The sequence below is a fragment of the Nannospalax galili genome, unplaced genomic scaffold (genome assembly GCF_000622305.1).
Source record: "Nannospalax galili isolate Female #2095 unplaced genomic scaffold, S.galili_v1.0 scaffold658, whole genome shotgun sequence".
Taxonomy (NCBI): domain Eukaryota; kingdom Metazoa; phylum Chordata; class Mammalia; order Rodentia; family Spalacidae; genus Nannospalax; species Nannospalax galili.
Genome location: NW_008340714.1, coordinates 170,231 through 185,638, shown reverse-complemented (window position 1 = coordinate 185,638; position 15,408 = coordinate 170,231). Strand labels below are relative to the sequence as shown.

The window sequence follows — 15,408 nt, the reverse complement described above, 5'->3', positions numbered from 1 at the left end:
CAAAGAGGAGGGTCAACACAGAGGAATCATTTCTTCCATGCTTCCAAGCGAAGCCAACCATGATTGAGTAGGACCTTTGACTTATCTTCACATAGATGGAACTGGTAAAAGAAAGGAGCCAAGGGGCTCCTCCCAAGCCCATGTGACCCCTGAGGAACAGATGCTCAAACAACCTTAAGAGTAAAAATAAATCAGTTTATCTGGTCCAACTGTATGGTCTTAAACTCCCAAAAGGAAAGTATAACCAAAGATTAAATGGACCAACATAATTTCATAAGAGTCCATCTGCATAGCTAAAGGCTACATAACAAGCAACAATGCCAGATAGGAGATACTATCTTTTGAGCTGTTGGCCAGGGTGGCCAAAGGGACTCCCAAATAGTAACCCAGCATAGAACTGGGAAAATGAACAGCAGACCCTAATCTTATCTAAAGGAGTATTGACAACTGATTGCTGCTAGAAGAGGAAGAGCTGACCCTCCTAAAACAAAGACCTCTAGATAGGCTGACTAGATTCACCAGAAAGGTAAGTAGTGGGGATTGGCTGGGGTGCCAACACAGCAGACAGTAGCAGGAATATTAGAATATAAGTGCTCTAGTTGGGGAAGGGAGGCTATGGGAGGGTGTCAACTGGGAAGTGGGTATATAGTCGAATAAGATAGTTTGGGATGTTCTGTGTGATACACACGCACACACACACACACACACAAATCAACAATTTTTTTAAAAATGTATTATATTTGAGGAGGAAGCATGGAAATTTACATCATGTTAATCAGTGATGGTGATAAACATTACCATTGAAATCTACCCGATGGCTTTACAGACATACGCAGGTGCCAAGGATCCAAGTGCAACCAATTAGGACTAGTAATAATCAGATACATACAGATTAGAGATGCATGCACTAACATCTCAGTGTCAGTAGAAAAAACAATGAGTCTCTCTGAAAAGAACAGTATATTTAAAATGAAATGGAGATCTTTTTAAAGGTTAAAAAAACATTCAATTTTATGTCTTAGAGGACTTAAACTGAGTTCAATATTGTGTAACTGCAACTAGTAGGGATTGGCTGGGGTGCCAACAACACAGCAGACAGTAGCAGGGATATCAGAGTATAAGGGCTCTAGTTGGGGGAGGTAGGCTATGGGTGGGTTCTACCCAGGAAGTGGGTGTATAAAAAAGAATTCTTCAAAGCATATAAATTTGCTCCTTATTAATTAGTCAATGTGAAAAACATTACCATTGAAATCTACCTGATGACTTTATATCCATGTTCAGAAGCCAAGGAGCTCAGAAAGTAACTGACCGTCACTAGTAATAATCAGATATATAGAGATTAGAAATGCATGTGCAAACATCTTAATGTCAATTGCATTGAAAATGAATTTTTCTGTATGAAACTGTGTATTTTAATAATGATCTTTTTTAAAGATTAAAACGTCATTTAATTTTATGTCTTATACGGTTTGTACTGAATACAATATTGTATTGTAACAATTCAACTGTAAACCTAAAAATTTACAGCCAATTTTGAAAAATATGTATCTTAGCTCTGGAAATTGTTATGAATATGTCACTGCTGTTGTAATGAAATGCTTCTTCTAAGTATGTGGTTATTAAATAAATAATTAACTGGAAAAAAAAGAGAACAACAGAGCTGTAGAATAATAAAACAAATAAATTATATTTAAACAACAACAACAAAAAAAGATTGATATTTACTCATTTATTTTTGTCTCTTTGAGACAGGGTCTCCCTGTAGCCACTGCTGGCCTGGAAGTTGCAATGTAGATCAGGCTGGTCTCAATCTCTCAGAGATCCGCCTGCCTTTGCCACCCAAGTACTGGGATTAAAGGTGTATACCATCACGCCCAGCTAAAAAAGATTTATTTATTTTTAGTATATGTATGTGTCTGTGTCTGTGTGTGGGTATATGCATATGAGTGCAGGTAATCACAGAGGCCAGAGGTATCAGATCCCCTGGAGTTGGAGTTACACACAATTAGGAGCCACTCAACATGAGTTCTAGAAAGCAAACTCAGGTCCTCTGTAAGAACAATATGCACTTTTAATTGCTGAGTCATCGTTCTAGTATCCAAATAATATTTTTCAAAAGTGTGAAGAACATTTAGGTCTAAGAAAGCAGTGCTCATGTAGCTCAGAGTCATGATAGTGATTTTTATCTTGAACAGACATCATCTTTATGCAAAGTGCTTAGAAGGGATCAATCGGAAACCTTGCTAGCTTTTATAGAAAGAGCACACCATGCACAAAGTCTGACAGACAAAACAGAATGGAAATAGTAGGAAATAGAAATGTTTTTAGTTATTTATTCATCTCTGTGTGTGGGGGGGCAGACCTGAAATCAACCTCAAGTGTTATTCCTCTGGAGTTGTCCACCTTGTCTTCTGAGACATGAATCTGGACCTTCCAATCAGGTTAGGCTGGCTGGTTGGCACACCAATGAGTCCTGTCTGTCTCTGCCTCCTGAGTGCTGTGATTACAAGTGTACACCACCATGCTCAGTTTTTAACATGTGTGCTAAGAATCAAATTCAGGGCCTCAAGCTTGCATAAAAAGCACTTTACATACTGAGCTATCTCTCCCCATTCCTGAAATATGGCACTGTTGCTTTAACGATCGAAGAGGGTATTTAAACTATGATTAACCTATTGAAGTATCTAATGGAAATGGCAGTAAATATGTATATTGGTTACTTTTCTGTTACTGTGATAAAATATTATAACAAAGGCAACTTACAGAATGAAGAGTTTATTTGGGCTCATGGCTCCAGAGGGTAAGGGTCCAAAATGGTGGGAGGCATGGCAGACAAGAGAGTTCACATCTTCAACCAAAAACATGAAGCAGACAGCAAACTGGAAGTGTGGAAAGGCCTCGGACTCTCAATCCCCCAGTGACACGCTTCCTCCAGCAAGGCTGCCCCTCCTAAAGATTTCACACACCCCTAAACAGCCACCAACTGGGGATCAACTGTTCAAAAGCCTATGGGGGACATTTCTCATTCAAACCACAATATTCAAGATCAGCTAGGTTCTCCTATTTTCTTACACTTTTCGTCTATCTACAGAAATTAGACAACCAAGAAAAACTATGAAAATCGTGTTCCTAGTTCTCAGCTGGCAGAGATTTTGCTCCCCAGAGGGAACAAAAAGGGATGATTATGTCACCCTAGTGGGTATTTACCTGTCAGTGAACAGAGGCTAGATACTGTTAAACATCCTACCCTTCACAAAACAACCTCCTACAACCAACATTTATATGGCCAAAAATGTCAATATAGCAAAAGCTGACAAACCTTAATCTAAAGAAACTAGCATAAAAATGTTAATTGATAAAAATAGTAAATTGGTGGACGATTTAAAGTAGAGTAGTAAAAAATGGTCAATAGACTCAAGAGAAAACAGAAAAAAAAAAAACAGGACAGGTCAAATAGAAAATATTTATCAGAATGGCAAATTTTAGTTCAAGCACATAAATAAGCATATTAACAGTGAATGGTCTAACTTTACCAGTTAAACTAAAATATGGTCTTAACAGTGTGGCCCATGCTGGCCTAAAACTCAGTTTTCCTGCCTTGCCTTCCTGAGTACTGACTGGGATTACAGGCTTGTTCAACCATACCTGGCTTTACATGGCATTTCTTTTCCTGTGTTTCACTTTTATGTATGTCTTATATTTAAGTGTGTTATGCTGGGTCTTTTTAAATGTGTTCTGACAATCTGTGTGTGAAATGGGGATACCAGTAATCCATATTCCATGAAGAACTACAAAAATGGTGCTTTGCAATGGCATACAGTCCCTATTACTTGTTATAATGTAAAAATACGTCAACTACACATCTATAATCTCCCACTCTGGACCAAGAGACAGGAAGACCCTGAACTGAGTTCAATGCCAGTAGGCTATATAGCAAGACTTTGTCTCAAACAAAAGAAAACAAACAAAAGCCAGTTGTCATGAAAGCTTCATTTACTAATAGCTTACTTCCTTACTTATAATCAAGTCATATTAATAAAAACTTTGATAAAGATATATACCAGATTGACTAACATAATGCCAACAGCAAAAAACAAACAAAACAAAAAGAACTACAAAAACAAATTAGTCAAAGCACTCAGAAGACTCTAAAAACTAACAAAAAGCAAAATGACATAACATGTTAGCTATACCTTGCACAGGAATTTCTCCGTAGTTTGATCTCTTATCTGACAAGGCTGTCAGAGGCTTGGAGGTTGAGATTGGTCCACTTATGGAATGTCTCTGAAATCATAAGATAAATAATATCAAAATTATGTTAAATCTACAACTGAGACTCAATAAATGTTGCTGAGAGTAAATATTTAGCTATGAACACACATAATTCCTTTATTCTGCCATTTACGGTTATAAGCACACATCAGACGCATATAGTATCATCAACAGACTAAAAAAAATTAAACTTACTATGAGATGAACATAGAGCCCTATGCAACTGTAAGAAAGAATATGGATAGCATATTCCTGACTCAATTTCCTCTAACAGCAATGCCTTATAAATCCGTGGTAGAGCATACACCCAGAATACTGACACAGTCAAGATACAGAACACTTCCATCTCCACAAGGAGACTTCCTGGGGTCCTTTTATACTTACACCTGCCTTTCTGCCCCCAGACCCCATATCACTAACTCCCAACAACCACTGCTATTCTAGTCATAATTTAATTATTTTGTTTAAAGAGAATTCTTAAATGACCAGACGCCAATTTGCTAAATACAAAATTAGGTTCCAAAAAGGCCTCAATTTTATCAGCCATTCAATTATTCTACAACTGCCCTAGCACAGCCTGTGGTTTTTAGTTCAGCACCACTGCCACCAGCACTATCACTAGTTTCCTTATCCCCAGATTTAGGCACACACAGCAGCCAAAATTCCTATCCTAATGACTCCAACCTATAAAATAAATGATAGTCTGTCCATGCCTTTTTCCATTTCCTCAGCTTTCCGCAGCCCCTTTTCACCCAGCTAACTTCCAGTTACCTGTTTTACTCTCCCAAAAGAACTATGCAAGAAGTCCACCTTTTCTATATTTTATACTGCTGCCTTTAATTTTGGCAATTCTCAATGACATGGACTAGTATTTCACTGTGGATTTCATTCCCACTTCCTTGGTGACTAATGACACGGAACAACTTTTTATGTGCTCACTGCTCATTTTTATATCCTCTGTTGGGAAGGGTCCTTTCAAATTGCTTGCCCATTATTAGGGTGCTGTCTTCACGTTACTGAATGCAAGTCTTTTAACAGATAAACAGGATGTGACTGTATTCTCTATGTATAATATGCCTGTGCACTTTTTTTCATGTCTTTTTTGGACAGGTTTTTAATTTTGATGCCCAATTATGGTTTAGGTTTTTTGTTTTTATTTTTTAATATTTTTATTTTATATGTTGGGGCTGGAGAGATGGCTCAGCGGTTGAGAGCACTGACTGCTCTTGCAGAAAACCCAGGTTTGATTTCCAGCACCCACATGGCAATTACGAATCATCCGTAACTCCAGTTTCAGGGGAATCTGAAGCTCTCTTCTGACCTCTGTGGCACTGCATGACATGGGTGCACTCACACGCATGCAGGTTTTTTGCTTGTTTTTAAGACAGGATCTCACTGTGTAGCACTGGCTGGCTAAGAACTTGCTATGTAGACCAGGCTGGCCTTGAACTCACAGATATTTTCCTGCCTCTCAAATACTGAGATTAAAGATGGATAAGATGGGTGCCACTACACCCAGCAGTTTGTGTGTGTGCGTCCTAACTAAGAAATCTTTTTATTTTCAAAGGTTACAAAGATTTTTATTAATGTTCGTGCTTTAAGTTTTATATATAGTGTTAACATTTAAGTTTATTAGTCATCTTCAGTATGTCATATGGATAGCTGGTTACTTTGGAATCTTTTGTGGACTACCCCTTCCCTCATACTAACTATCTTGGCAATTTTGTGGAATTTCCGCTCACCTATTTCTGAACTCTACCCACCCTCTCATCTCTCTTCATAGAGATGTGATGTTAGTACCACACATACTGTCTTGACCACTCAACTTTAAAGTATTAAAAACATCAAATTCTACAAATTTCCCCCTCCAAATGTTTTACATATTCAAAGTCTTTGTATTTCCATATAAATTTAAAACTATCTTGTATTTTGTTGAATTCTATTAAAGATCATAAGATTTTGTTCAGGCAGGATCTACTGCATTACTTACTGTATGACAAAGTACCCCAAGACTTTATAGTGACTTTAAAACAATAAACATTCATGATCTCATGAGTTCTATGGATCAGAAAGCTTAGTTGGGCACTTCTACCTCCAGACCTTCAGTGAGAAAGTAACCAAGATATTATCAGAACGATAGACTGGAGGTACAGTGTGGAGGATCTCTTTCCAAGCTCATCTACATGGCTGTTGGTGAGCTACAGGTCTGTTTCCAAGCTTACTCGGGGGGCCTCTGCAAGACCTGACTCCCAACATGGCAACTGTAGAGGGCTCCATCACAGTGACTGAACTAAGCAGAAGCAAGAGGTGCATTCACAACAGAAGACAATCTGTTTATATCCTTCTCTGGGAAGTGCTATTATATTACTTCTGCAATACACTATTGATCAGAAACAAATCATCAAGTCAGCCAACATTCAACAAAGCATGTAACATAAGAAATAACAACCAGAAGTTGAGCTTCCTGGGAGATTTATAATGAGACTGCCTACCACAGTTACTTACAGCTCTCCTAAGCATTTTGGAGGTTACTTTTGAGGTCTTTCAGGCAGATTTAGAGTATCATGCACTCTAGAGTGATTTAGATCCACTTTAAGGCCTCTTTAGTGGACTCCACTGAAATCCGCATCTGTTTAAGGTTGTTTCACCACAGTAGCTGATGTGAACTCAACACAATTCTCTGCCCTATGTTAAGTATGGATAATGTCTGAAAAGTTGTTCTAACTGTTCCTGGGAAATTCTTCCTGCCAGGCCTTGTGGGTTTCACTCTATGCATGTACGGACAGCTCTAGGCAAAGATTCAAGGTGGTGGCTAATGCAGATGTTTAGAACATCTCTAGGTAGCTTCCTCTTCCCAGGGACTCTGCCCTAAAAATTGTAGCGGCCTTAATTCTCGATTGTTGATTTCCACCTCTGGACATCCAATTAGTTTGGTCTTCTCTATTCAATGCCGATTCATCCTCTCTAAAGCACCATCTGGAAACTGTCTCCAGGAAAAGAGTTTGAATCATAGCAGGACTTTGCTCATCTGTTAACATCTTAGAGGGGAACTACAGTTATATACTACTTGTTATACAATGTCTGAAAATAATTGCTTTTGTCCAGCTTTCTATTTATGATAACAACTCCTGTCACTCCCTCATGGCAAGAAGTCAAATACCTACCCATTGTTAAAAACCAACAATTCTAACCTTGGATGCTGTCCCAAGAAATTCTAATTCACTAAGATGATGCCTGGTAATCAGTTCCAAACTTTTATATTATTTTTTATATACAATCAGGTTTGAGAAGCACTGTAATAGCTAATCCTGTATACAAAGCTATTGAATATAGTTATTATGTTTCTAAATACAGATTTTTTTCTTACCCGCCTATCTTCACAAAGACTTACAAAAGGATGTCTTAGATATTAAACTTCAGTGGATACTAGAGAAGCTTCATCTCATCTGAAGCTTATTTTACTTGGCATCCTGCTTTTATCTGTATCTTCAGGTTTTTAGAAAAAGTTTAACAGGGGCTAGAGAGATGGCTCAGTGGTTAAGAACAATGGTTATTCTCACAGAAGACCTGGGTTTGAATCCCAGCACCCACATGGTGGCTAACAACTGTCCATGACTCCAGTTCCAGGGGATCTGACCGCCTCTTCTGACCTCTGTGGGCACTGCACAACATAGGTGCACTCACCTACATGCAGACAATACACACATACACATAAAATGAAAATAATAAATAAAATATTTAAAAAAAGAAAAAGTTTAACAGAAAACATCTAAAAAAACATTAAATATACAAGCAAAACACAGAATTCTCCTTCTCTTCCTTTTAAATTAAGGGTTGGGTATGGTGGCACACACCTTTAATTCCAGCAGAGACAAGTGGATCTCTGTGAGTTCAAGGCGAGTCTGGTTGAAATAGCAAGTTCCAGGCCAGCTGGGGCTACAGGGAGACCTTGTCTCAAAAAGACAGAAAAGAAAAAAAAAAAAAAATCTTGGATAAGCTTGAAAATGCAAAGCCACCGGCTTTATCATAAATACTAAAAGAGCACACTTATCCTACACTGTATAAAATTTAAAAGTCCACTCACAAAGCACATGGTCAATAGTTAACATAGCACAGAGGTCTCAACTCAGAAAATGCTCCCAAAGTCCTCATTTTAAGGAGGAGTAAGGCTAATTCTTTATCAAAGGAAACTAGATTGAGCTATTTTTCCTTTGGCTATGCTTACCCAAATGAAAGAATTTCACTTCAGTCACACTCTAAAACTGGCTGGGAAAGGGACATAACAAGAGGGCCTCTTGAATACCACAGAAACCAGCTGTCCTCACTCTGTTCCTGGTCTGCATTTCCATAACGGCAAAGAAGAGCAATTCCAAATTTTGTTTATAATGGAACAGCAATGCCATGTCCTTGTGCTACAGTGTGACAACGTAGCTCCCAATGAATCACACTTCTCTCAACTCGTGCCTGTATAGACACACATTTAACTATATATATATATGTCTGTGTGTATGTACACATGAGTGCAGATGCCCAAGAAGACCAGCAGAGGGTGTCAGATCCCCTGGAGCTGAAGTTACTGGTGGTTCTGAGCCACCCCACATGGGTACTGGGAACTGAGCGTAGGTTCTTTGCAAGAGTAGTATGTACTCTTAACCACTGAGCCATCTTTCCAGCCCCTTAAAGTCTTTAGGTTTTAAAGCAAAAGATGAAATATACCAACTACATACTCAGAGAGATACTCAAGTTGTCCAGAAGAACACCAGACTTTACATTTATAATTTACTTTAATTAAGAATGCAATATTTTAGCAAACAAATCTTACATATATCCCTGACATAGTCGTTTGCCAACTTGAGACGTGGGTTACTCTGAAGAAGAGGACTTAACTTTCAGGTTCTGAAGTCCCCAGAGTCTTCAGTGGTCCCAGGTACTTACCTGCATGGGGGATACAGCGGCCGCAGGAGGGGTTTTCATAGGACTTGGACTCAGAGGCGTTCGAGGAATTGTAGCTGCAGCAGGGTTTGGTACTACAAAAATAACAAACGAACAAGTAAATAGCAAACATCATGGTGCAGTGGAAACCTTCACTGGTCTCCATATAAGGATTCATAAGATTAGTCAATGTTCTCCAATCCTTCTGGAAGCTTTCTTGGACAGTGTCTAGCCTATGCTGAACACTCACAGCAATGGCCTGAGACAGTGTTTCTTCTACCAAGCGAAAGGTTTGCTTCCTGGGTCAATACTTTGTTTTTGCTGTTTAATCACACTGTATAGCTAAAGTGCTCCATAAACCAATAAAATCCAAACTTAAAAAAGAAAACAAGAGGATTAGGTAAGTATAGCTCAGTGGTAGAAAACTTACCTAGCATGCATGAGGCCCTAGGTTCAATCCCAGGATTGCAAACAATGAAACAGAAAGTTATCTTTCCTAACTTTTTCCTATAGAATTGATCACTTGACCATATTTTCTGATTTGCATTTCATATATAAATATGATTGTACATCAGTCTTCTTTAGGTATAACTGTTCAAAAACTTTATTTTTCTCTAATTCACTAATTTATCAATTCCTATATACTTGTAACTAGTACACATGTTAGTAAAGATTGCATGAAATGATTATTCTAAAACATGGCTATTTATTCGAAGATGAGTTAAATTTGAAAAACTGGTCACACAAATGAACTCTGGCATATTACAGTGTGGCAAGACGAAAGCAATCACTCAGGACCATTTCATACAGCTGAGTACTTATATTTCGAAATGATAACTTTAGAGGTATTCTTTTATTGAAAGAAAATTCACATAAGATGAAACCATTTTTAAATGTACTTTTCATGGCATACAGTGCATTTACAATATCATACAACCATCACCCCTACCTAGTTACAAAATATTTTCACCACCCCAAAAAGGAAGCCCTGTATCCATTCAGGAGCCACTTCCCATGCATCCTTCCAAGCCTCCATCAATTATGAATATAGTCTTTGTCTCTGATCCAACCTATACTCCTGCTGCACATTTCAGATAAATTCAATCACACAATGTGTGGCCTATTGTGTCTGGCTACTTTTCCTGAGCATAATGTTGTAAATGTACACCCATATAATAGAGTAACAGTTCTTCACTCCTTATACTGGGATGATATTCCATTGTACAAAAAGAAGACATTCTGATCATCTGTTCATCTAAAGTATGAACAAAAGCTGCTTCTACTCTTGGCTGCTGTGAATAGTGCTGATCTGAACATCTAGGAAAGCATTGTTTAAATATTTACTTTCAATTGTTTTATAAATAAGAATGGAATTCTTGGGTTACCTGGATGTATTTTATTATAAAAAATTTAATCTGGCTTTTAAAAAATACCAATATAGAAACATATGTATCTTTTCTGCATTAAAACCTGTTTTGTTAGTATTTTGAACAATCTCACAATTTAAAAAAAACTTATTTTTATTTTATGTGTCTGAGTGCATTGCCTGCATGTGTGTAAGTGCACACATGTCATGCAATGCCTGTGGAGGTCAGAAGAAGGTATCAGATCCCCTGGAACTAGAGTTACATATGGTTGTTAGCTGCCATGTAGGTGCTGGGAATTGAACCCAAGTCCTCTGTAAGAGTATAATCAATGCTCTTAACCACTGAGCCATCTCTCCAACCCCAATGCCACAATTTTTATTTACTGTAAATGTCATCATCATTTTATACTAGAAGAACATATTGAAGACATCCTTCCTATAATTTAATATAAATACAGAGGCTAGCAAGATGGCTCAGGGGTTAAGGGCATGCACTGCTCTCAAAGAGAACCTGAGTTCAGTTCCCAGCATCTATCCTGGGCAACTCAAAACTGCCTATAACTCTAGCTCAAGAAATGGAAGGCCCTCCCTGGGTACCCAAACTCATGTACATATAACACACATATACATAACTGAAAATAAAAATGAATCTTACTGTAAATACATATAGCTATTTATGTACTTTTAAGAAGGAAAATAAGAACCAGCACAGTGGCAAACACCTATAATCTCAGTACTTAAGAGACTGAGGCAGAGCAATCACAAGTTTGAGGCCAGACTGGGTTGCTTAGCAAGTGTTCCAGATCAGTCTGGAGTACATGATAAGACCCTGTCTCAAAAAAGAACACACACACCACACACATACACACATACCTACAAGTTTTATAAAAAACTGCAACAGTGGAACAAGTGGTAGAGAATAGTAATGCATCTCTCAACTCTCATCAGAGAAGCTTTCTCATGCAACAGAGGGTGATGAACATAGAAGGCCACAACTGGCCTTCTATGTGTAAAGAGTAAGAGACTGCAGAATGCGTGTCCCTGGATAGGACTCCTATATTAAACCTCAGCCACAGGGCTCAGGGACCAGCGGAAGAGGGAGGCGGAAAGATTATAAAAGTCAGGGGTGGTGCATGACCATAAGGAAACAGTCTTACAAATCTTGGGACCTTGCTCATATGATCTTACAACAATGGTCACAAGACCCATGCAAACTCAATCAGATAAAAACCAGTACAGAACTGGAGAAATGGACAGAAGGCCCCAACCTTAGCCACAGAGTTATTGGCAGCTGATCATTGCTGGGTGAGGGAGAACTGGTCTTCTTTAATAGAGTGACACTAAATAGGCTGAACAGACTCCAGTGGATAAACTCACATGGAAAGACAGCTAGGTACACAAATTTAACTTGATAGGCTTAAACATGTAAGACAGAATGTATGAAATCCTCTGAGTGGGGCTATAAGGAGGTGCAGATCAGGGTGGTCTAAATACGATTAAAATGTACTGCATGAAATCCACAAAAATTCAGTAAAAATTATACACTCAAAAAAATTAGAAAACTCAAAAAAATTCTCCTTATGGTAAGACTGACTCATAATACATGAAAGTTAATGAGACTAAGAAAGAAAGATAGTTAAAAAATATCAAAGTAGGTTAGAAAACATGACATACAAACAGAACCACAGGCCTTGGGCAGAATGGACAAGGAATTACCTTGAGATGCACTGTCGAAAGACTTGATGAGGGTTTTTACTGTGGGCGTTGGCTCTGAGGAAGCCGAGGACCTTCTACTCAGTCCCATCCCTTGCCTTAAGGCTGCCAAATCTCTCTCAACAGCATTCATGTAGTTGTAAACCCGGCCTCGCTCCTCCTCTTGCCTAACAAAAAAAAACTCAGGTTGTCAGACTTGGCAACCAGCAAGTCAAGTGCCTTAACCACCTGAGCCTTCTCGTTTTTTTTTTTTTTTTTTTTTTTTTAAACTGTACCGGTTGAGCAGAGCAATTGCCTGGTCTAATATTCTTTGCCTGGTAAACACTAGGAAATGATATTAAAATTTTCATATCAAGTTATCCTAAGTAAGTTAAATAACCATCAAATTCCATTTTCATCTAAGTTAAGTGTCAGGTGAGGACATCAATAATCAATTAGCAGTAAACTGGGAGGCAGACTGGCCATAGGGCCTGACTCAACTGGGAATCTCTGCCAGGAAGACACAGCTCTTCCCAGGCACCTGGGAATTCACCAGCACATTCAGATTGTCTACGCAGGTTCTAGCTAAAATGCTCTGCTTAGATATGGAGATAAAGGAATGGAATCAAAACTTGTGCTCCTAAAGAACAAAACAAAACTGCTGTAGTATCCAAAGAGAATTTCTACAAAGAAAAAATAAAAACAAACAAACAAAAGCCAGGCTCCATATTAGTAACATGAGACCCCCTAGCAGCTCAGCGTGACTCATCCTGAGTCATCAAAAAAGCAATTCTATTTCATTTCTGGCCCTCTCTTACTCACTGAATTGACTAACAAAAAAGTTTCGTGTAGAATGAGGTAATTGTAGCCTTTGCACATGTCATAAAACTATGAAGTAGGCTTCGACGGACAAAAACCAATCTGGCTCTTCTGGCAGTTTTTTGTTTTTGTTTTTGTTTTTTCCAGGCTTAAGCACCTCCACACAGACCTTGCTCAGTTAGATGTCATGAAGAGAAGCTTTAAATAATCTGGAACAGTAATATTAGAGCCCCTACCCCACTTCTAAAAATGATTTAGGACCCTGAAATTTATGACTCTAAAAGACTTTTGTTTATAGTTAGTATCTGTTAAATTAACTAAAACTATGAAATACATAAAATATTTAATTCAGGCAGTGGTGGTGGCACATGCCTTTAATGCCAGCACTCAGGAAGCAGAAGCAGATGGGTCTCTGTGCATCTACTGCCAGCCTGGTCTACATAACAAGTTCCAGGCCAGCGAGGGCTACATAATAGGACCTTATCTCAAAGAATTTTAATACATCTAAATATATTTTATGAAAAATTTTATTTTCCAAAGCCCCCCAAAATTAAGAGTAACAGTGCCTTACTTTAAAAAAAAAAAATAACGTATTTACTGTCTGCTAGGAAGACAATTATAATCGCATCTCTTCTCTATTCAATGTGCTGAGATATGAAAAATGCAGATCTCAAACAGATGTGTGATTAGAAATGGGAAGAATATCTTAATAGTCTTTTCAGATAGATAACTGGAGCTATTCTACAGCATAACAATGGACAGCTATTATTAAGTCAGTTACTGAGTGATGAGCCCTTGCCTAAGCAGATAAAGGCCCTGAAAAATAAAGCTAGCTGCACGCTGGAGCCATAGCTCAGTAGTACAGCAGTTGCTGAGCATGAATTGGGTCCTATGTTTGAGTCTAATCACTTCCGAAAAAAAAAAAAGGTTAGTCATGCTGTAGAAAATGAAGCCATGTAAATAAATTTTCCTTCCCTACCTCTTAAAACCCACTAGTCTACTGCTACTTTGAAAGGCACTTCTATTTGAAAGGCCTATGATTCTGTAACATCATGCATTTATCATAAGAAAAATACTGGCTTACTGCATTACACAGGTTTTTCAAATGCCTTTCGTTGTATAATACATAATTGCTATCACTGATGATATCACCAAAAACTTTTTAGGACAATGAGCTGGCTCAGCAGGGAAAGGTGTTTGCAACCAAGCTCAACAACCTGGGCTCAATCCCAGGACATACATGGTAAAAGGAGAAAACCAATTTCTGCAAGTTGTCCTTTGACTTCCACATGTGCACCAGGGCTTGTCACAGGGCCAGACACAGACACACACACATACATAAATAAATAAATGTAATTTAACGATTTTTTAAAAAATATTAGAAGTTGGCAAGCTTGCAATGGTAGATGGAAGCTTTCAAAAATTCTAATATTTACTTGAATACCCACATTTAATCAAAAACAATGAACACCATCAGTAATTTTCCTTGAAAGGGTGTTAATCATTTTCAAGAAACTTCCTACTAAGTACCAGTGTTTGCAAGGCTGCAGTTTGTCTTCCACCATTCTTAAATAAAAATGGCATTCCATGAAAAGAGAAAAGCAGCTCAAACTAAAGTAATCCAGTGCTCACCTCAAGAGAGCCTCAGATGGGCATAGAAGATGAAGCAGAAGTATATCCACCATACTTCCCACTCTGTCACACGGAAGGTTGAAAACAGGGCATTTCAGGACTGAGATTTAGTAAAATTAATACTTTACCCCTTCAGGAAGGGTATCTTTAGGTGAAACCTTTGTTTTCTTTCATTTTAGAGGGTTCTGAACTTTAAAAAAATGGCCAACAACCTATTATGAAAACAATACTAACTACAAGGGTCTTGCAGAATTCCAGGAGTTGGCAGATGTCACCCTAACAATCACTATTGTACATGATGCTGCCTCTTTTGCAAAGCATTTCTTTAAAATATAAACACTAATGAACTTTCAGGATCCAGTGGAGTAAAATTTTAGTGCTGGGAGTATAGCTCAGTGGCCAAGGAGTTTTCTAGCATATGTAAGGCCCATATGAACTTCAGTCACTCAGTATAACTCTGAAATGGGGTATTTCTGATAAGCTATTCACTTAATACATACACAGAGGGAAAAAGGGATATAAATTTTATACCAGTGGAAAATCATTCTGCCTCATTCCAAGTTCTACGTAAGAGAGTCAATGAAAGGCACTTAGCAAGTCTTCTCTAGCCCACACTGTAGAGCTAAGCAATAATAAAATAAAAGCCTTTTGAAGATATGTTTTTCCAGTTTTCCCCCTATACCTAAGTAGCAATT

The 15,408-nt window shown here is 38.1% G+C and overlaps 1 protein-coding gene across 2 annotated transcripts in view; it reads right to left on the bottom strand.

Annotated features, from left to right (window-relative positions):
* Positions 1-15,408, bottom strand: part of Specc1l (sperm antigen with calponin homology and coiled-coil domains 1 like) — a 159,365-nt gene that overhangs the window by 69,607 nt on the left and 74,350 nt on the right. For both annotated transcript variants that reach the window (XM_008835759.3, XM_029564799.1), the window contains 3 exons: positions 12,287-12,450; positions 9,208-9,299; positions 4,194-4,284 (listed from right to left, as the gene is read on the bottom strand). In XM_008835759.3, the coding sequence (XP_008833981.1) occupies positions 4,194-4,284; positions 9,208-9,299; positions 12,287-12,450 (347 nt within the window). The remainder of the gene's footprint in view (positions 1-4,193; positions 4,285-9,207; positions 9,300-12,286; positions 12,451-15,408) is intronic.